Source organism: Piliocolobus tephrosceles, chromosome 3, assembly GCF_002776525.5.
Source record: "Piliocolobus tephrosceles isolate RC106 chromosome 3, ASM277652v3, whole genome shotgun sequence".
Classification (NCBI taxonomy): domain Eukaryota; kingdom Metazoa; phylum Chordata; class Mammalia; order Primates; family Cercopithecidae; genus Piliocolobus; species Piliocolobus tephrosceles.
The window spans coordinates 121,660,046-121,683,357 of NC_045436.1; the positions used below are offsets into that span (position 1 = coordinate 121,660,046).

A 23,312-nucleotide genomic window follows, 5' to 3' on the forward strand; every position below is an offset into this window, starting at 1 on the left:
TTTTGTAGAGATGAGGCCTTGCTATGTTGTCCAGGCTGGTCTCGATCTCATGGGCTCAAGCAGTCCTCCCGCTTTGGCATCTCAAAGTGCTGAGATTACAGGTTTGAGCCACTGTGCCTGGCCATATTTGTTTCTTTGATGGATATATCTAAGTCAAAGGACTAAACTCATGTGGATTTCTATAAATAGTTCATTGCTAGCCCCCCTGCTTTTTTTTTAAAGCCTCTGCTGATGACTGTTGATTTCAGGCGAGCAATAGGACCATCTAATCATATTACATCATCTAATCCTGTTTTATCAGCCTCTGATTTAGGGTGGTAGAGAGATAATGAAATTGGTTGATATTTGTGTTATTTTAACTATTAGCTGCAGACATATATATTCTTTGGTAATTTGAAAGGAAATGTGCCGTATTAAATTTAAGGAGTTTTGTTGCAAGATTTTATCTTTCCCATGTACATTTTACTTTTTTTGTTAAATTTTAGGAGGATTCGTGATTGGTGGAATACTGTCTCCAGACACAGTGTCATCTAAAAGGAAGGCAAAAGAAAATAATGGAAAAGTCGACAAAAAATCTAATAAGAAAAGGATCTGTCTTGATAACGATGAAAGAAGTATGAACTTATTTCTGAAAGTAACTTTTAGATTTTATTTTAAATAGGAGTACTTTGAGAAGAAGCTCTTTGCAAAATATGAAATTTACTTCCAAAAACTTCAGAAATAATACCATAGGTAAAATTCATTTTTTAATGTCTGCTTTCTTCCAAATAGAAAGTAAGCTAATTTTATTCTTAAAAATTATTAATAGCATATTATAAATTTCTTCATGAGTAAATTGCCCAGTCAAATGAAACCTACCATTCCTATGCCCAAACTATGGTTGAAATAGACATTTCTAAAGTATATTATATACCTCTGTCTCACTTAGAGATTATGCAGAACATCACTTAATTCATTGATGATGCAAGAGTTTACATGTTAAGGCTTACAGAAAATAGGAAGTTTAGGGTGTTTGCTTTTATATTAAATCATTATGGGTGTTTAAGTTTGAATTTTTGTTTATCAGAGTGATTTATAAATAGGAAGATACTTTTATGTTTTTAACATTTTTCTTTTATAACTTCTCTACATATTTTGTACTGAACTTTTTTAGGATTGAGAATAATTTTAAGTAAGTAGTTTGTATTTTAATGGTATTTCTTTTGCAGAGACTAGCTTAATGGTAAATCTAGGTGTACCTCTTGGAGATCCTTTGCAGCCAACGAGGGTAAAGGACCCAGAAACAAGAGAGATTATTCTCATGGGTAAGATCAGGGATGATATTGAAAATACTTAATTAAACAACTTGTAAGAAAACATTGCTTACTTGATGGTTGGCCTGTCTACTTTCCCTTTCTCTCCCCAATTCTGTCAGTGCTAAAGTCCAGAAGAGAGTCTAATTCCAATGAGCAGCCTATGTGAAGACAACTGTGGGGGAATATTGATGTCAGACAGCTCCAGGGTACATGTAACACCCTGGACTTGTTCTCTGGGGCACAAGTGCTACAATCAGGAATGTTGTCCCCCTCCAACAGGGTCTAGGCCTTCTTTGACCAGGAGGACATATGGGAACAGAGGCTGTTTATGGGGAATTATAGGTAGATAGTTGGCAGACTCAAGGATACTGTTACCATGAGGCCAAGCAGGGATCGTGGATAGGGCACAGACAAACTTTTGGGCCTACAGGTGGCAGTAATGTTACCTGGAATATGAGTCTTTTGTGAGCATGACTAGCAAGGGCATCAATCAGTTGTACAAATGCCAGGTTTAACCTTAAAGCTGGTGCTGCAAAGTCCTGGAAGTGTCCTGCTGAATTGAATAGGTATTAAATATTTAGTCTCTAGCAGGTCATGTAAGATGCCCAAGGGATGAGCTATAGTGGGATTGGAGTTTATGTATTACTCAACTGTTTAACAACCAGACAATATATATATATACAAGAAATATTTAAATATTTTAACAACTGTTATGACTGTACCATTGAGTACTAAGGGCTGTTTTCCTACATCAGAGGAGAAGTAGGTCAAATCAGAAAGGCAGTAATGGAAGCCGGGCATGGTGGCGGGTGCTAGTAGTCCCAGCTACTTGGGAGGCTGAGACAGGAGAATTGCTAGAATCTGGGAGGCGGAGATTGCAGTGAACCGAGATCATGCCACTGCACTTCAGCCTGGGCGTGCAGAGCCAGACCCTGTCTCAAAAAAATAATAAAATTATTTCAAAAAAAAAGAAAGGTGGTAATAATGGTACTCCTACTTAAAATTTTGACTATGAAAATAGATTTCATTTAATACCTTAACATCTTAGCAAAGGTATCTCTATGCAGATTATTTATTTGGCAACAGAGCTTAGAAGTATGGAGTTTTGTTTAGTGTCTTAACTGAAAGCATTGCTATACTCTTACCAGGTTATTGTGAGTGTTGTCAAAAGTCCATTTCTTATTTGTTTCTTGAATCTACTCTCTCTATATATATATATATTTGTTTCTATATCATGTAGTCTGTAGGATCACTAACATTCCCAAATATCCTGGGAAACAGAATCAGATGTTGATGACAGAATAGTTTATTTATTATAGATCTGGAAAGGTTTGTTAACTGATGGAAATTTTTGTAAGTGAGGTAGTAATTTATGAGCAACCATTAGAGCTCTGCTTTCTCACAAACTTTACCTAATAAAAATTATTAGTCAAACGGGAAAAAAAATCTATTGGCATGGTGATGACACATTGTGGTTTATGTTAAACTTTAAAAATAGGGAATTCTTTTTTGTATCTCAGCTAATTTTATTTTCTGTCTCAGTTCCTATAATGCTGCCATTCTTATTATTCAGCTGGTACTAACAATGCTTACTTTTTGCCAGAAAATATTTTAAATAATTTACACACATTAACTCATTGATATTCACAGCAGCTCATTAACATCGAATAGATGAACTTATTATTATTTCATTTTACCAAAAAGGAAATTGAGGCACAGTGAGAGAGAGCTTAAGTTAACTTGCCTAACGTCATGCAGCTTATAAGACAGAGACAGGATTTGACCTCTGGCATTCTAGCTCTAGAGTTAATGATCTGAAACAGCTCTCTCTCTCTAAGGCAGACTTATATCCAGAAATAACTCTTTATTACATATATGTTTATATGTTACTAATCAATATCATTGCTGTTGTTTTATATTTGTATTACTGTTTTACTCCTAGATCTTGTAAGGCCACAAGATACATATCAATTTTTTGTTAAGCATGGTGAGTTGAAAGTATATAAGACATTGGACACACCCTTTTTTTCTACTGGGAAATTGATATTAGGACCACAAGAAGAAAAGGGAAAGCAGCATGTTGGCCAAGATATATTGGTGAGTACTTTTTTTATATATTTATGTTTCACTATTGGCAGAACTCTGATTTATTGGATTTGATGAGACATTAAAATGCTGTTTCCTCAGAAATGAAATTCTATTACTATACCACACAGAGAAAGATTTTTATTTGTTAAATCTGTTTAGAGTCAACCAACCAACAGTTATTTCACAGTATCTGCTCCCTGCCTAGCACTGTATTATTTTGAGATTCAGAAATGTAAGGAATGTTCTTTACTTAAAAACATCTTAAATACAGGTTTGCAAACAAATCATTAGAATTTTAGTTCTGGGGGAGATTATAGAGATTAAATCTAATTCCACATTTCTATGATAATGCGGTAGAGAAATAGGTTTAAAGACTTCTTAAAAAATCACTTATATCGCAGTTACCCTGATTTGATCGTTACACATTACATACAGATATTAAAATGTGACATGTACCACAAAATTATGTAAAATTATTATATATCAATAAAATAGTAACCTGAGAAAAAAGTAAATAAAAATGAGTGAGATTATAAAAAATCTACTTAACTATTTAGCAGTAGACTCAGGACTAAGAGCTAGTTGCTTCAATAAGTACTAAATAATATACTATTATATGTAACAAAATTACTAGCTGAAGTTGTAATGAGATTCAAGGTCAGTCAGGCTCTATCTTCTTCTTTCTCTTTATCTCCTTTCTTCCACTCCCATCCCCATTTAGAGACATACACCTCTGCAACATTGGTCTGTTTTATATGTGTGTATGTGTGTGTGTGTGTGTGTGTATGTATAACAGGAATATTTTTTATATATATAAAATATTTGTATTCTGAGTTTGAAAATTGTTGAATATAAAATTTGAAAAGCACCAAATTTTAAGAATATGTAACATTATACCAGCAGTTAAAAAACTATAAGGAACATTTTTCAGTATCTGACATTTCAGGAGTTTGAAATTGTGCTACTAAAGTATCACATTCAGAATGATTCTCTTTACTGACAAACTTAAAGTAAATTCAGAAAGGAGGGAAAAATTGTGAACACCCTTGGGTTTATATTAACAAAGAAGGGCAAATTTAGGCAAGGCAAGGAAAAGATACATATGAAAGTCAAAGATTGTTACTACATCAGTATAGCTAGAATCATGATTTAAAATAATTTAACAATATTCATTAATTCAAACTGAAAATGTTATAGGCCTCCAGTTATTATTATGAGTGAAAATAACATATTTAAAAACCATAGATGGTCCCTGTATAATAATGAAATAACTAATAATGAAGATAAACATGAAATATCATCACTGAACTAATAGCAGTTACCTATTAAACTGTAATGTCTTTATTATACAAAAGGAAATTTGAGTAGTAGATGTTTAAAAGTGTGTAATCTGGCTAATATTCAAAGGAATACACATTTAAATCCAAATGACACTTTATAGTTACTGAGTTAATGGAAATTAGTAGAAAAATGTTCATACCCTGGGACCTGTGAATCTCATTTCTAAAAATTTTTCCTAGGGAAGTAATTTGAAAGTTCAGAGTGAGGGATGCTGAACATATGTAGTTATTTATGGAATCACTGATGGTAATTGCAGAATTAGAAACCACTACAGTGTGCTACAGGAAGAAAATGGTTGCATTTTAATTTTGACTTAATAATGATAAAGCATTCTATGATATAATAAACAGTTATACAGAACTTACACGTGTTCCAGGCACTACACTAAGCACATGAAAATGAGTTTGAGCATTTTATTTTGAAGAACAGCTGTATATGAAGACCCTTGGGATAAACGTTTAAGCAAATATACAAGCTAAAAGTTCTTTGTATATAGTATCTATTTTTCTAACTAGAATTTAAAAATGTAAATAAAATCTTGAAGAGAATACATGTTTTACTGTGTGATTATGTAGTTATTTTAGTTGATTTTATTTCTTCTATATATTACCTTTAACTTTTTACAATGAAAATTAAAGCTGAAGTTTTTTTTTAATAAAACTATTATTTTTACATTTTAAAACATGAAGCACACTTACAAATATATGCTTTTGAAAAAATAATGAAGAGGACAAGATGGAGAACCAGCATAGACCATTAACTCTCTTTCAAACACTACTGGAGAATATTTAAAAGAGTAGTAGGTTTATTAAAATCAAACTATAGAAGAATTTACAAATTAATTATGAGAGCTGGTTGTAGAACTTCCCAGGAGACAAGAAGGAAATTAAAAAGTAGAAAATATTAAAGTTAAATAATGTAGAGAAGAGAGAAAAACATGCCTAAATTCAAATAATAAGAATTTCAAGCGAGAGAAAAAACCCAATGAAAAGTGAGAATATTTTTAAAATTAGACAATGAATGTTCCAGAGCTAAAAAAACAAAAAGGTGACAGCAACCTACTTCAAAGAACCAGTTCCTTGGAGGAATGCCTGATTCTAGGCCTGAAACTGAGCTTGGAGTTGATAGCAAACTACTAATCAGAAACCATTAAGATTGGGTCATGTTTCAGCTTCCAACTTGAAGTGCTACCACTGGCTGACTAATGATATGAAACTTGAGTGTTAACAAGAATAGCTTCAGTAGATTGATATGTATCAATTATATCTAAATCCATGAATCTATAAGACTGCTAGTACTACAACAGCAACAAAAATTTGTTACTGTTGGAGGATTCTAGGAAGCCAACACACTTTAACAATTGATTCTGTCTTTTCTATATAAACTCTGCTATTAAGTAATCAAATAATAGATGAGATGTTTGTTCTTACTAGAATAATATTCCAGCTAATGAGTGAAGAAGGACTGTTTGAGTTAAAATATTACCATTTTGCAATCCCTGATAAGCTATTGGGATCTAGGCATCAAGGCCCAGCTAAGTGGCTGACGGATATCTAAAAAGAATACAACCAGGCATTATGTGCCTCCTGATAGAAAAATACAACACTATCCAAGAAGTAATCTTGCCAACCCCATGCCTTAAAAAAGAAAAAAACCCAAAAGCAAATATAAAACCTGAATCTGGTCAAGTCTCTAGATTTAACTTCCAGGTTACAAGAAATAAAGGGTGGTGAAACCTTTCAAATGATACCTGGGGATATAGTCAGCAGTCAGCAAAATCCACCTGCATGAAGATTTTTATGACAAACTGCTTAATGTTTTCAATAAATTAAATGTAAGAAATTAAAAAGAACAAAGTAGAACCTAGGGAATCAGGATTTCTCAACCATGGCACTAGTAACATTTTTGATACTTCTTTGTTGTAGTGGGGGCTCTCCTGTTTGTTGTAGGATATTTAGAAGCTTACCTGGCCTCTACTTATTAGATTCCAGTAGCACCGCTCTAACTGTGACAAAATCAAATACGTCTTCAGAAATTGTCCATTGTCCCTGAGAGGCAAAATCACCTTGATTGAGAACCACTAATATTGATTGAGAAATTTAAGAAACAGATCAACCAATCACTGTGTGTGGTGCTAACCTGGATCCTGATTCAAAGAAACCCTTGAAGATATATTTTAACTGATGATTGGAAATTTGACTATTAACTAGGTATTTGGTATTAAATATTCTTTTTTTTAGGTGTGATAATAGTATTGTGGTTATGTTTTTTAGAAGCACTTGATCTTTCAGTACATACTGAAATATTTGCAGATGAATTATGATACTTGGCATTTATTTCAAAATAAGATGGAGTGAGGATAGTAGACTCTGGCTTGGGCAGGTGGTTGGTATTAAGTATTCATGAGAGTTCATCATTCTGTTTTTGTATGTTTCAAGAGCGTTCTTAATTAAATGTGTACAGAAATGAGGAGAGGTGTGCTTAGAGAACCAAATTGAATAGATGAGAAAAAAAAAAAAAACACTAGAAATATACTTGACTTTTAGTATTACTTTTTTGTCTTTTTGATTGAGGCAAATTATTTTTGGTTGTAATAAGAATTTTTTTTTTTTGTCTTATTAAGTTATAAAAATACCTTTGGAACATTTCAGGGGGCTTTTTTCCCCATTTAGGGAGGCAGTATATCACAGTGGTTAGGGAATGAATTCCGTAATCTAAATGCCTGAGTTCAAACCCCAGCTCTGCCATTTACATTGTGACCTTGGAAAATTACTTAACCTCTCTGTGCCTCAGTTTCTTCATCCATGAAAAGCTACCGAAGTAGTAACTGTCTCATTAGTGGGCATATACATTAAATGAATAAGAATAAAGTACTCATAATACTACTTGGTACAGAGGAAGTGCTATATAAGTGCTAGCTATTATTGTTATTCTGGTATATTATGAGCATTGTACAAAGTAGTAATAAAAAAATAAGGAGGCGAATAATTATCTGAGGCAAAACATTCTTGATGGATGTCTTAGTCAGATTGGGCTGCTATAATCAGAATATGATAGACTTTGATCTGTGTCTCTTTTAAGGGCACTAGTCCCATTCCTGAAGGCTCTGTGCTCAGGATGTAATTACGTCCCAAATTCACCACCTCCTGATCCCATCACATTGGGGGTTAAGATTCCAGAATATGAATTTTCAGGGGACACATTAATTTCTAACAATGGCTGAATCTCAAAGTTTGAAGGCCTTACACTGTTTATTTTAGTTGCTCAAAAAACCAGGTCACTGCCAGGATGCTACCTATGTATAAAGTATGAAATTTGCCACGTTTAAATATGGAAGTCAGCATGATTGAGAGATTTATCCTCTTTTACTTTCTTAATCTTGATGCTTGTTTAACATACGATTTTGAGGGGAATAGGGATTTAGTTTTTTGTTTTCTTTGATTCTTCAATCAGATTGAGTAGTTTGTTGTCCTAAACATGTGACCTTTAAAGAGGCATACATATAGCCGAGGTATTTTTTTAGTGTAGGTGATAATCTTTTTGAGACGGAGTCTTGCTCTGTCACCCAGGCTGGAGTGCAGTGGCGCAATCTGGGCTCACTGCAAGCTCCGCCTCCCGGGTTCACGCCATTCTCCTGCCTCAGTCTCCCGAGTAGCTGGGACTACAGGCGCCCGCAACCACACCCGGCTAATTTTCTGTATTTTTTGTAAAGATGAGGTTTCACCATGTTAGCCAGAGTGGTCTCAATCTCCTGACCTGGTGATCCACCCGCCTCAGCCTCCCAAAATGCTGGGATTACAGGTGTGAGCCAATGCGCTCAGCCTGTAGGTGATAATCTTTACAGTGGCTCTAGAATTTTCATAAGCCAGTAAATAATAAGGAAAAACGAAAGAAATCTCTTCCTGTATTACAAGGGTCCGCAACCTTTTTGGCACCAAGGACTGGTTCAGAAAGACGATTTTTCTTCCACAGAAATTGGTGGTGGCAGTGGGAGTTGGCATTAGATTTTCATAAGAAGCACACAACCTAGATTTCTCATATGCACAGTTCACAATAAGGCTCATGTTCCTGAGAGAATCTGATGCTGCTGCTGATCTAACAGGAGTCGGAGCTCAGGCAATAACACTCACTGGCCTGCTGCTTACCTCCTGCTGTGTGAGCTCATTCCTAACAGGCCACTGCCAGTAGCGGTCCCTGTCCCAGGTTTTGGGGACACCTGCTGTATTAGTTTTCAGTTGCTGCTCTAACAAATTACGGCTATGGGTCACTGAGAAATGGGTCATCAAGCTATTTTGTTTTATGAACATCGTAAGATGATATAGCCTACTATGAGCCTAGGCTATATAGGATACCCTGTTGCTTCCGTACTTCATACCTGTACAGCATGTTTCTGTGCTGAATACTGTAGACAGTTGTATTTGTGTATTTAAATGTAGAAAAAGTTCAATAAAAATATGGCATAAAAGATAAATAGTATACTTATAGGGCACTTACCATAAATGGAGCTTGCAGGACTGGAAGTGGCCCTGGAGGAGTCAGTGAGTGAGTGCTGAGTAAATGTGAAGGCCTAGGACATTACTGTACACTCCCGTAGACTTTATAAATACTGTAGACTTAGGCCACACTAAATTCATCAACAAAAGTTTTCTTTCTTCAGTAATAAACCTCATCTAACTAACATTTTCACTTTATATCCTTTTTTTTAATTGTTGTTAACTTTTAGACTCTTTTGTAATATTTAAAACTTAACCATACTGTTCAGCTGTACAAAAATATTTTATTTCCTTATTCTATAAGTTTTTTTCTATTTTTTTTTAACTTTTAAAACTTTTTTGTTAAAAACTAAGACACAAACAACAAATCACCCTTGTGCTACACAAGATTAGGATCATTAATCAGTGTCTTCCACTACCACATCTTGTCCCACTCTAAGTAGTCTTTGGGAACAATAACACACGTGGAGCTGTCATCTCCTGTAATAACATTGCTTTCTTCTGGAATACCTCCTGAGGGACCTGCCTGAGACTGCTTCACACTTAACTTTTTTTTATATAAGTAGTTAGAGTACACTCTAAGTTAGTGGATAAAAAAGTATAGTAAATACATAAACCAGTGGCATAGTTGTTTATTATCATTACCAAGTGTTTTGTACTGCACAAAATTGTGTTATACTTTATTTTTTATTTCAGTAGGGTTTGGGGAACAAGTAGTGTTTGGTTACATAGATAATTTCTTTTCTTTTTTTTTCTTTCATTGAGATAGTCTTCTTCTGTCACCCAGGCTGGAGTGGCACAATATCGGCCCACTGCAGCCTCTGCCTTTCGGGTTCAAGCAATTCTCGTGCCTCAGCCTCTCTAGCTGGGATTACAGGATGTATTAGTCATTTCTCACACTGCTATAAAGAACTGCCCAAGACTGGGTAATTTTTAAAGGAAAGAGGTTTAATTGACTCACAGTTCTGTGGGGCTGGGGGTGCCTCAGGAAACTTACAATTATGGCAGAAAGGGAAGCAAACATGTCCTTCTTCACATGGTGGCAACAAGGAGAATTGGCATGCAAGGGGGAAAAGCATCAGATCTCGTGAGAACTCACTCTTACGAAAACAGCATTAGGGTAACCGCTGCCATGATTCAACTACCTCCCACTGGGTCCTTCCCATGACATGTGGGGATTATGGCAACTCTAGTTCAAGGTGAGATTTGGGTGGGGAGACAAAGCCAAACCATATTACAGGGGATAATTTATTTAGTGGTGATTTCTGAGATTTTGGTGCACCTATCACCTGAACAGTGTACACTGTACCCACCGTGTAGTCTTCTATCCCTCTCCTCCTCCCACCCTTCCCCCTGAGTCCTCAAAGTCCATTGTATCATTCTTATGCTTTTGAATCCTCATAGCTTAGCTCCCACTTACAAGTGAGAACATACAATGTTTGGTTTTCCATTTCTGGGTTACTTTATTAGAATGATGGTCTCCAACTCCATGCAGATTACTGCAAATGCCATCCATTATTTCATTCCTTTTTATGGTTGAGTAGCATTCCATGGTACATGTATACCACATTATCTGCTCGTTGATTAATGGGCATTTGGGTTGGTTCCATATTTTTGCAGTCGCAAATTATGCTGCTATAAACATACGTGTGCAAGTGTCTTTTTCATATAATGAATCACTTTTCTTCTGAGTAGGTACCCAGTAGTGGGATTACTGGATCAAATGGTAGATCTACTTTTAGCTCTACTAAGGTTTTCCATAGTGGTTGTACTAGTTTACATTCCTACCTGCAGTGTAAAATTGTTCCCTTTTCACTGCATCCAGGCCAACATCTGCTATTTTTTGATTACAGCCATTCTTGCAGGAATGAGGTGGTATCTCATTGTGGTTTCGATTTGCATTTTCCTGATCATTAGTTATTGTTGAGCATTTTTTTGTATGCTTCTTGGCCATTTCTGTATCTTCTTTTGAGAATTGTCTATTCATGTCCTTAGCCCACCTTTTGATGAGATTGTTTTTTTCTTGCTGATTTGTTTGAGTTCCATGTAGATTCTGGATATTATTCCATTGTTGGATGGACAGTTTGTGAATATTTTCTTTCACTCTGTGGGTTGTCTGTTTACTCTGCCATTGCCAGTTTACCGATTATTTCTTTGGCTTTACAGAAGCTTTTTAGTTTAATTAGGTCCCATCTATTTTGTTTTTGTTGTGTTTGCTTTTAGATTCTTGATCATGAAGTCCTTGCCTAAGCCAGTGTCTAGAAGGGTTTTTCTGATGTTATCTTCAAGAATTTTTATGGCTTCAGGTCTTAGATTCAAGTCTTTGATCCATCTTGAGTTGATTTGGTATAAGGTGGCAGATGAGGATCCAGTTTCATTTTTCTACCTGTGCCTTACTGATTATCCCAGCACCATTTGTTGAATAGGGTGTCCCTTCCCTACTTAATGTTTTTGTTTGCTTTGTTGAAGATCAGTTGGCTGTAAGTATTTGACTTTACTTCTGGGCTCTCTATTCACTTCCATGGTCTATGTGCCTATTATCATTTCAGTACTGTGCTGTTTTGGTAACTATATAGTACAGTTTGAAGTCAGATAATGTGATGCCTCCAGATTTGTTCTTTTTGCTTAGTCTTCTGTTTAGCTATGCAGGCTCTTATTTGGTTCCATATGAATTTTAGGATTGCTTTTTCTAGTTCTGTGAAGAATGATGATGGTATTTTGATGGGAATTGCATTGAATTTGAAAATTTGAAGATTGCTTTTGGCAGTATGTCATTTTCACAATATTGGTTCTACCCATCCATGAGCATGGGATGTGTTTTCATTTGTTTATGTCATCTATGATTTCTCACCTCTTTGGTTAGGTATATTCCAAATTATTATTATTATTATTATTATTATTATTATTATTATTATTATTATTTGCAGCTATTGTAAAAGGAGTTGAGTTCTTGATTTGTTTCTCAGCTTGGTTGCTGCTGGGGTATAGCAGCGCTTTTGTGTACATTGATTTTGTATCCTGAAAGTTTACTGAATTCACTTGCCAGATGTAGGAGCTTTTTGGATGACTCTAGGGTTTTCTAGGTATATGATCATATCATTGGCAAACAGCAACAGTTTGACTACCTCTTTTCTAATTTGGATACCCTTTATTTCCTTCTTTTGTCTGATTGCTCTGGCCAGGACTTCCAGTACTATATTGAATACAAGTGGTGAAAGTGGGCAACCTTGTCTTGTTTCTGTTCTCAGGAGAAATACTTTCTACTTTTCCTTGTTCAGTATGATGCTTGCTGTAGGTTTATCACAAACGGCTTTTATTACTTTGAGTTATATTCCTTCTATGCCAATTTTGCTGAGGGTTTTAGTCATAAAGCGGTGCCGGATATTGGCAAATGCCTTTTCTGCATCTATTGAGCTGATCATGTGATTTTTGGTTTTAATTCTGTTTATGTGGTGTATCACATCTATTGACTTACATATTGACTTCTCTCTGTCTTTTGGAATCATTTCATTGGATTGGTACCAGTTCTTCTTTGAATGTCTGATAGAATTCAGCTGTGAATCCTTCTGGTCCTGGAATTTTTTGTTGTTGACAATTCTTTTATTACCCTTTCACTCTTGCTGCTTATTATTGGTCTATTTAGAGTTTCTATTTCTTCCTGGTTTAATCTAAGAGGGTTGTATATTTCCAGGAATTTAGCTCTCTTTCTGATAGATAAATTGAATGTCTGATAGAATTCAGCTGTGAATCCATCTGGTCCTGGAATTTTTTTTTTTCTTTTTTTGAGACAGGGTTTGCTCTTGTTGCCCAGGCTGGAGTGCAATGGTGCAATTTCAGCTCACTGTAACCTCCACCTCCCAGATTCAAGTGATTATCCTGCCTCAGCCTCCCAAGTAGCTGGGATTACAGGCATGCACCACCAAACCCGGCCAATTTTATGTTTTTAGTAGAGATGGGGTTTTGCCATTTTGGCCAGGCAGGTTTTGAACCCCTGACCTCAGGCAATCCACGTGCCTCAGCCTCCCAAAGTGTTGGGATTACAGGTGTCAGCCACTGTACCCGGCCTGGACTGTTTGTTGTTGTTGACAATTCTTTTATTACCATTTCAGTATCATTGCTTGTTATTGGTATTTTCAGAGTTTCTTTATCTTCCTGGTTTAATCTAGGAGGATTGTATATTTCCAGGAATTTATCTGTCTCATCTAGGTCTGGTTTGTATACATAAAGGTGTTCATACGAGCCTTGAATGATCTTTTGTCTTTCTGTGGTATCGGTTGTAATATCTCCTATTTTGTTTCTAATTGAGTTTATTTGGATCTTCTGTCTTCTTTGTTAACCTCGCTAATGGTCTATCAATTTTGATTATATTTTCATTTAGTTCTACCAAATGGCCTGATCTTTGTTATTTCTTTTCATCTGCTGGGTTTAGGTTTTGTTCTTCTTTCTCTAGTTCTAGTTCCTTGAGGTGTGACTTTAGATTGTGTATTTGTGTTCTTTCAGACTTTTTGATGTAGGCATTTAATGCTATGAACTTTCCTGTTAGCACTGTTTTTGCTGTATCTTAGAGGTTTTGATAGGTTGTGTCACTATCATTGTTCAGTTCAAATAATTTTTCAATTTTCATCTTTATTTCGTTGTTGATCCAACAATCATTCAGGAGCAGATTATTGAATTTCCATCTATTTGCTTGGTTGTGAGGGTTCATTTTGGAAATTGACTTCCAATTTTATTCGACTGTGGTCTGAGAGAGTACTTGATAAAATTTTGGTTTTCTTAAATTTATTGAGACTTGATTTGTGATCTCGCTCATACAGTCTATCTTGGAGAATGTTCCATGAGCTGATGAATAGAATGTATATTCTGCAGTTTTTGGGTAGAATGTTCTGTAAATATCTGTTAAGTCCATTTGTTCCAGTGTATACTTTAAGTCCGTTGTTTCTATGTTGACTTTCTGTCTTGATGACCTGTTCACTGCTGTCAGTGGGGGTATTGAAGACCCTCACTGTTAAGTGTGTTGCCGTCTATCTCATTTCTTAGGCCTAGTAGAAATTGTCTTATAAATTTGAGAGCTCTGGTGTTAGGTGCATATATATTTAGGGTTGTGATATTTTCCTGTCGGACTAGTCCATTTCTTATATAATGGCCTTTTTTGTCTTTTTAACTGTTGTTGCTTTAAAGTTTGTTTTGTCTGACATAAGAATAGCTACTCTTGCACTCTTTTGGTGTCCATTTGCATGGAATATCTTTTACTACTTCTTTACCTTAAGCTTATGTGAATCCTTAAGTGTTAAGTGAGTCTTTTGAGGACAGTAGGTACTTGGTTGGTGCATGCTTATCCATTCTGCCGTTCTGTGTCTTTTAAGTGGAGCATTTAAGCTCCATTAATGTTAATTGCATAACATTAATATGCAATGTTAGTATTGAGCTGTGAGGTACTGTTCTATTCATTGTACTGGTTGTCTCCTGAATACTTTGGGTGAGTGGGTGGGTGTGTGTGTGTGTTTTATAGACCCTGGGAGATTTATCCTTTAAGGAGATTCTATTTTGGTGTATTTTGAGTTTTTGTTTCAAGATTTAGAACTCCTTTTAGCAGTTGTAGTGCTGGCTTGTTTGTGGGGATTTCTGTCACCATTTGTTTGTCTGAAAAAGACTCTATCTTTCCTTCATTTATGAAGCTTAGCTTTGCCGGATACTAAAATTCTTGGCTGATAATTGTTTTATTTAAGGAAGATAAAAATAGGACCTCAGTCCCATCTAGCTTGTAGGGTTTCTGCTGAGAAATATGCTGTTAATCTGATAGGTTTTTTTAAAAATAGGTTACCTGATGCTTTTGCCTCACAGCTCTTGAGATTCTTTGCTTTGTCTTGACTTTAGATAACCTAATGACTGTGTGGCCAGGTGATGATCTTTTTGCAATGAATTTTCCAGGTGCTCTTTGAACTTCTTGTATTTGAATGTCTAGATTGCTAGCAAGGCCAAGGAAGTTATCCTTGATTATTTCCTCAATTTTTCCAAACTTTCAAATTTCTCTTCTTCCTCAGGAACACCAGTTATTCTTATGTTTGGTCGTTTAACGTAATCCCAAACTTCTTCAAGGCTTTGTTCATTTTTTTTAACTTTATTTTTAATTTGTCTTTGATTGGGTTAATTCAAAAGCCTTGTTTTTGAGCTTAGAAGTTCTTCTACTTGTTTGATTCTGTTGTTAAAACTTTCTAATGTATTTTGCATTTCTCTAAGTGTGCCTTTCATTTCCAGAAGTTGTGATTGTTTTTTATTTATGCTATCTATTTCTCTGGAGATTTTGTCATCCAAGTCTTGTATTTTTTTTTTTAATTCTTTAAGTTGGTTTTCACCTTTCTCTGGTGCCTCCTTGAGTAATGTAATAATCAACCTTCTGAATTATTTTTCTGGCAATCAGAGATTTATTTGTTTGGATCCATTGCTCAGGAGCTAGTATGGTCTTTTGGGGATGTTAAATAACCTTGCTTTGTCATAGTACCAGAATTGTTTTTCTGATTTCTTCTCATTTGGGTAGACTATGTCAGAGGAAACATCTGGAGGTCAAGCGCTACAATTCAGATTCATCTGTCTCATGGAGTGATCCCTTGATGTGGTGTTCTTCTCCTTCCCCTAGGGATTATATTTCCTGAGAGGCAGTCTGAAGTGATTGCTATTGCTTTTCTGTGTCTAGCCACCCAACAGAGCTAGGGGGCTCCAGGCTGGTACTGGGAAGTGCCTGCAAAGAGTCTTGTGATATGATCTGTCTTCAGGTCTCTCAACCATGGATCTCAGCCCCTCCTGTGGTGGAGGTAGCAGGGGAGTGAAGCAGACTCTGTGAGGGTCTTTGGTTGTAGTTTTGTTTAGTGTGCTGGTTTTCTTTAATATTGGTTGTGCTAGCAGGTGGCTGGCCACCAGCCAGGAGGTGGTACTTTCAAGAGAGCATCTGCTGATACAAGGTTGCCTGGATGAGTATTCAGGTTTCTCAGGTGATGGGTGGGGCCTTAGAGCTCCTGTCTTAGGCTACAGGGCAGTTAGAGAAAGACCATCAGGTGGAGGTAGGATTCATTAGGTGTGTTCGAGTTCAGACTCTCCTTGGGCTGAGCTTTAGAGAATGAGAGTATGGTTCCTAGGCCACTGGAGTTATGTTCCCAAGGGGATTATGGCTGTCTCCACTGCATCATACTGGTCACCAAGGAAGTGGGGGAAGCCGGCAGACTGGCCTCACCCAGCTCCCATGCAGCCAGGCTAGGCCAGTTTCACTCCCACTGTGCCTCACCAAATCAAGTTTGTATCCAGGCAACCAGTGAGCAGGACTGACATTTTGCGCCAGGCTACAAGCCTCCCTGCTGAGAAAGGAAGCTGGACCTTCAGGCCCTGCCCCTTGCTGCCTACCCTGACTTGTATTTGAACTTCCTATTCTCCCTTCCCCCAATTCTGCCCAGGAAAATTCACGCTTGGTCAAAATTATTTAAAGTTCAACTGGAAGTTTCCTTCTTTCTGTGGTCCTTCCCCAATTCCACTGGCAGCCCTCCCCAAGCTACCCTGTGAGAGAAAGTCAGAAATGGTTTCCTTGGGCTTCCTTGGAAACCAGGAGTACTTACAGGGCTCTTCCCACCTCTGCTTCTACTATTATATTTCCCTTGGCTCTCTCAATTCCTTTCAGCTCTAGGTAAGGTTAAATCCTTCTCTCATGACCTGGATTTTCAGGTTCCCCAGTAAGGATGTGTTTGGAGGCAGACTTTTCCCCCTTTCACACTTTGGGCACTCATGGTTTTTCAGCTGTCTCATGGAGTTTGCAGTGACAAGCCATTTCTTTCAAAGAGTCTGTGAATTCTTTCAGTTTTCTTGGTATGTTCCTGTGATAGTTCTTAGAGCAAAAAAGTTGATAATGTGAGTTTCCGCATGCTGTTCTGTCCATCTGAGTGGGAGCTGCAAGTTAGTCCTACCTTCTGTCCTCCACTTTTTCCTGTGTGTGCTATACTTTAATGTGACTGGCAGTGCAGTAGGTTTATTTACATCAGCATCACCACAAACATATGAGTAATGCTTTTCACTAGGACATCATGATGGCTGTGAGGTCACTAGGCAATACAATTTTTTAGTGCCATTGTAACCTTATAGGACCACTATCATGTGTGCAGTTTGTTGTTGACTGAAACATTGTTAGGCAGTGCATGACTGTTTCACAAATTTAATGGCTTAAAACAATACTCTTTGATTATCTATCGCACCGTATATAGAGAGAACCATGAGCTTGACCAGGTATTCTGTTTAGAATATTACAAGACTGGAATCAAGATGTTGATAGGTTTGTATTTCTTTCTGGAGGCCGTAAGGACGAATCTGCTTCCAGTCTGCTTCCAATCTTATTCAGATTGTTGGCAGAATTCAGTTTCAAGTGGTTGTAGGACTGATGTTCCCATTTCCTCACTGGCTGTTTGCCAGGGTGTCATTCTTAGTTTCTAGAAATAACTCATGTTTCTTGGCATGTGGCCCCACATCTTTAGTACCAGCAACAGTGCAAGTCCTTTTCATGCTTCAGATTTCTGTGACTGTTCCTTCTGCTTCATTTCTCCTCTGCTTCCAGCAGGAGAAAGTACTCTATTTTTAAGGGCTTAATGTGATTAGATTGGGCCAACCTACATTATCAAAGATAATCTCCCCATCTCAAGGTATCTTTTGCCATGAAATTTAATGTATTTACAAGTTCTGGAGATTAAAGCAGGCACATTTGTGGGGAGTTGTTATTCTTCCCACTACATTTTAAGGTTCCTTTGGAGTATTGTCATGATTCAATTTTGAATGAGATTTTTATTTTTATTTTTACAGGTTTTTTATGTTAACTTTGGTGACCTTTTGTGTACTTTACACGAAACACCTTATATAATAAGTACTGGGGATTCGTTCTATGTTCCTTCAGGTAAGTATAATTAAAGACAATTTATTTCACTTAGACAACATGTATATGGTTGTTTTTGGGCACCATGGAAATGGAAGCCACAGTGGTCAAAATGAATTGTGATATGACTGATGGATGTCGAAACAGTTTGGTACATATTTTCCTTTCATTTGATCATCAGGTAAGTGTATTAGCATTTTGTGGTGGTTTTTTTGTTTTTGAGACAGAGTCTCCCTCTGTCACCCAGGCTGGAGTGCAGTGGCGTGATCTCAGCTCAGTGCAGTCTCCACCTCCTGGGTTCATGCAATTCTTGTGCTTCAGACTCCCGAGTAGCTGGGACAACAGGCACAAACCACCACATCTGGCTAGTTTTTGTATTTTTAGTAGAGACGGGAGTTTGCTACGTTGGCCAGGCTGGTCTAAAACTCCTGACCTCAAGTGATCTGTCCGCCTCAGCCTCCCAAAGTGCTATGATTACAGGTGTGAGCCACCATGCCCAACCAATTAATGTTTTGATACATGAGAACAAGAGTTGTTTACTACTGACTATAAAAATATTGGCCAGGCATGGTGGCTCACGCCTATAATCCCAGCACTTTGGGAGGCCAAGGTGGGTGGATCACAAGGTCAGGAGATCGAGACCATCCTGGCTAACATGGTGAAACCCATCTCTACTAAAATTACAAAAAAATTAGCCGGGCGTGGTGCGGGCAGCTGTAGTCCCAGCTACTCTGGAGGCTGAGGCAGGAGAATGGCATGAAACCAGGAGGTGGAGCTTGCAGTGAGTGGAGGTTGAACCACTGCACTCCATCCTGGGGAACAGAGTGAAACTCGGTCTCAAAAAAATATGTATGTATATATTTATATATATACATAAATATGTGTATATATATATATATAGTCAGCAGATATGTTGTATTCCAGAGTAGAACGAAAATTACCCTATGTTATCTCTAAGAAATTATGTTTTTAGAACATTATTTTAAACTGTTTAAAGAATGGTATGCTTCATCAGCTATTGAACAGCAGAAGTTATTGTAAATAGGCATTTTAATCCACTTGTCATTCATTCACTCATTCAACAAGTATGATTAAGAGACTGCTGTGGGCCAGGTGGAGTGGCTCATACCTGTAATCCCAACATTTTGAGAGGCTGAGGAGGGCTTGAGGTGAGGAGTTTGAGACCAGCCTGGGCAACATAGGGAGACCCTGTCTCTACAAAAAATGCAAAAGTTAACCAGGCATGGTGATGCACACCTACAGTCCTAGCTCTTGGGAGCCTGGGAGAGGAGGATTGCACGAGCCCAGGAGTTCAAGGTTGCAGTGAGCTATGATTGTACTACTGCACTCCAGCCTGGGTGACAGAGCAAGATTCTGTCTGAAAAACAAAAACAAAACAAAGTGTCTACTATGTCCATGTATTGCTGCAAGATTTGGGTTATATAAATGAACAAAACAGGCAAAAATCCCTGCTCTTATAGAGCTTACATTCTGTTAGGAGACAGTAATAATGGCCATACTTGCACAGTCCTTAGTATGTCAGCACTGTTGTGAATACTTTCTCAATTTCTAATATATAGAAAATCACAGTGATAGTACTCAATTCTAGTAAGCCTGTCACATGTGATAATTGCGGTCCATCTGTATTTCACTTTTGCTGTTATTTGTTGACTCATTTATTTAAGAGTAGCATTTGCCTTTTTAAAATTTTGAGATTTTATTCTACTTAGCATTGTACCTTTATACTTATATATATATATATGAGTATGTCTGGTTTAGAGGAATCCACAGCAGTTCTGTAGACCTAATAAAGATTGGTTTCAGAAAGAGATTTTATTTTCTTACACTCTTGACTGACTCATCCCTGCATTTATTCCCATAACGATGTGAAATTTGTATTTCTGTTCTCTCAAGCCTCATCTGGATCACGTATCATGGTTAGCTCTTGATGTTGTAGTTCATGGAATTAAGTAAGTTACTTAGGTTAGGTGAATTGTTTTTATTTTGTGCCTTACTACAACTGTCAGGTGATGACTGTATACTTAATCAAAAGGAATGCTTCCTATGGAAATAATTTTTAATTTCTTATCACTTTACTTTTAGGTAACTATTATAACATCAAAAATCTCCTGAATGAGGAAAGTGTTCTTCTTTTTACTCAGATAAAAAGATGAAAGATCAACCAAGCTTAAATATGTGTGTATATATATGTATATGTGAAAACCAGTTTGTATAGTTGGGACATTTGTCTTTGTAATTACTTGTGATGTTTTAAAATAAAAATTTTATTCATTTTTGTGTAGACTTGTATTTGATAAACATTTCTAACTCCCATGTTTTTTCCGATTTTTCAGTGACTATACATAATAGCTTATAGCGATGCCCATGTTTATGGTATTATTTTTATAATTTGACAAGAATACAAAAATGAAATATAGAGCATTTCTGTATCAAAAGAGACCGATTAATATGTCTATTCATTAAAAAACATATTTTCCAAATATGAATTTTAAATCATTAATTATTAAATAATCCAATGGGAGAAAACTGTGGTAAATGACATATTTGTGTTAATTTCCTAAAACTGCTGTAACAAAGTACCACAAAATGAGTGATTTAAAGCAACAGAAATTTATTATCTCAGTTCTAGAGGCTAGAAGCCTGAAATCAAGGTGTTGTCAGGGCTGTGATGTGTTTGAAAACCTGTAAGGGAGAATCCTTCCTTATTCCTAACTTCTGTTGGTTTACTGGCAATTTCTGGCATTCCTTAACTTGCACTGGTAGCATTTCAGTCTACTTGCATTATCACATGGTATTCTCACCTTCTGTGTCTGTGTTCGCATGACATCTCTTTAGTATATTACATGTAAATGTTTTTCCATCATGCTTTTTGGTTCATATTTTCTGTTGGAGGCAGTGTCTTTTGTCATTGCTTTCTGTATGTGGCCTCAACTTTCCCTCAATAAATAAACCTAAGCTAAAAATTCTATTCAATATTTTTGGTATGGTTAGCATATAATTATCATTAACTCTGGTTAATTAGAAAATTAGAAAAATCATTTAAAAAGGTGGGTTTTTTTTTTTTTTGGTTTTTGGTATGGTTTTTGGAATGGTTAGCATATAATTATCATTAACTGAAGAAATTGATGTTTCAGAGTAAATTATTTTTAGGTCAACTCCCTTTTCAGGTCTTACATATTAAATATGCACATTCAAAGCAACTCTGGTGTAGGACTTACAAAGAATGAAGTGTGATGGCCCTTTTTTTATACTTTATAATTTTCTATTGTGATTTTTATTGAATCATTTTTATTTTTTTACCTTTATTTCTTTGAATATATTTGTTATGAAGTCTTATTGAAGGCTTGACTAATCAGGTATCTGGGCTCATACAGATTTAGTTTTCACTGAATGCTTTTTTTCCTTTAGTGTATTTCACTTCCCTATGTTTTTACATATCTAATAATTTTTGGTTGACAGTTGGACATTTTAGGTAGCATATTGTAGCAACTCAATTTTGTCTTATATCTAAGGGATTTGTATTTTAAATTTAGCATTTTGACTGGACTCAAACTGTGGAATCTATGTTATATATGATGTGAAGTCTGCTCTGTGTTTAAATTCTTTATTTCAGTATTTATTCTTGCTTGCTAGGGGTAGTTCCTGTGTCTGCATAGCTTAGCAGTCAGCCAATCATTTGGACAAAGGTTAAGATCAAACACTTGAGTCTAGAAGCCTTCCACCCACTGTTGGTTGTTCTGTGTGGGATGGGGGCTGCATTCAGTGTAGCAGGCAGTTCCCAAATCCCCCTTGGTTTTTACATTTGCCATGCTCTCTTGAGTCTCCTCTGTGCATGCATCATTTCAGTTTGCCAAACATGTTTGGAGAGCTCATGTTACCCTTCTCCGCCCTTCTGTTTCCAGGACCTTGTTAAATTTCTGGCTGCTCTGTTGCTCTTCAAGAACTAGGACTGTAATCTTTGGTTAATAACTACAGATATTCCTTGTCCATTCCTAAGTGATTTTTTTACTTTTGACTTACCGAGTCGTAGGTTTATACCTCTGCTGTGAATCAAGACTCCTCTTACAGCAAAGTTGCTAGTTTTCAGTTAACTACAGCCAGACAAAACTGTAGTTTTTACCGATCAACCTAGGGGTGGGTGAGACCTCACTCAAGAAGGCCACAGATTCCAACAATTCTTTTCCAAAGCTTTAGCAACTTTTTTTTCTTTCTTTTCATGTTTTTTTCCTTCTTTATTTCTTTATTTTTTTTTTTCTGGAGGCAGAGTTTCACTCTTGTTGCCCAGGCTGGAGTGCAATGGCATGATCTCGGCTCACTGCAGCCTCCGCCTCCTGGGTTCAAGCAATCCTCCTGCATCAGTCGCCTGAGTAACTGGGATTACAGGTGCTCACCACCACACCCGGCTAATTTTTGTATTTTTAGTAGAGACGAATTTTCACCATGTTAGCCAGGCTTGTCTCAAATTCCTGACCTCAGGGTGATCCACCCACCTCAGCCTCCCAAAGTGTTGGGATTACAGATGTGAGCCACTGTGCCCAGCTTAAGTGTAGCCTTTCTGTGTCTAAACTGAAAGTCCATATGGTTCAGTAAAGGCTCTCCAGTCTGCTTGGTCAGAGCCACATCTGAATTTTGGCCACTTCTGAACTCTGTTCAGCTCATAGACTTCTGTCATGTCTCAGAATTTTGCTCTGCACATTTGCAGCCTACTGTTCAGCCAACTTCTAGGGTTATAATGGTTGATACAGTAGTCACAAGTTGTAGCTATTTAAATTTAAAATATTGTTTCTTACTTGCATTTGCCACATTTCAAGTGCTTAGTAGCACATGGTAGTGGCGACTACCACATTAGATGTCACAGATATAATTATTATGCAATTAACCCACAGATATAAGTTGCAGAAAGTTCTGTTGTTCTTGGGCACCTCATGCAGATTTCTGGAGCTCTTTTTCAGCTCTTTTTCATTTTCCACTTCTGTACTCTGCATCACAATTTAGTCTTCTCAGCAGTCCTAAATTGTGATCTTTCTCTCCCTGTTAAGACCACTGTTCTTTTTGAACTCAATTCTCTGTGTCCAGTTTTGCAGAGTGCCCCCAGGCATAAAATTGGGTGACTATGGAGTTAATCTCATGTCTTGAAAGAATCACAGTCCTGGCGGGGTGTGGTGGCTCACACCT

At 36.8% G+C, this 23,312-nt stretch overlaps 1 protein-coding gene across 2 annotated transcripts in view; it reads left to right on the forward strand.

The window, feature by feature from the left end:
- CENPC (centromere protein C) overlaps nt 1-22,413 on the forward strand; it is a 68,996-nt gene extending 46,583 nt beyond the window's left edge. Inside the window, exons 15-19 of one of the 2 annotated variants that reach the window (XR_002735648.1) lie at nt 486-732; nt 1,209-1,304; nt 3,238-3,392; nt 18,047-18,137; nt 20,220-22,413. Coding sequence is in view for 1 of the 2 variants with exons in the window: in XM_023232146.1 (XP_023087914.1) it covers nt 486-614; nt 1,209-1,304; nt 3,238-3,392; nt 18,047-18,137; nt 20,220-20,290 (542 nt within the window). In the remaining variant the exon portion in view is untranslated. The remainder of the gene's footprint in view (nt 1-485; nt 733-1,208; nt 1,305-3,237; nt 3,393-18,046; nt 18,138-20,219) is intronic. The other variant, XM_023232146.1, reaches the window with a different exon arrangement.
- The last annotated feature ends 899 nt before the right edge of the window (nt 22,414-23,312 follow it).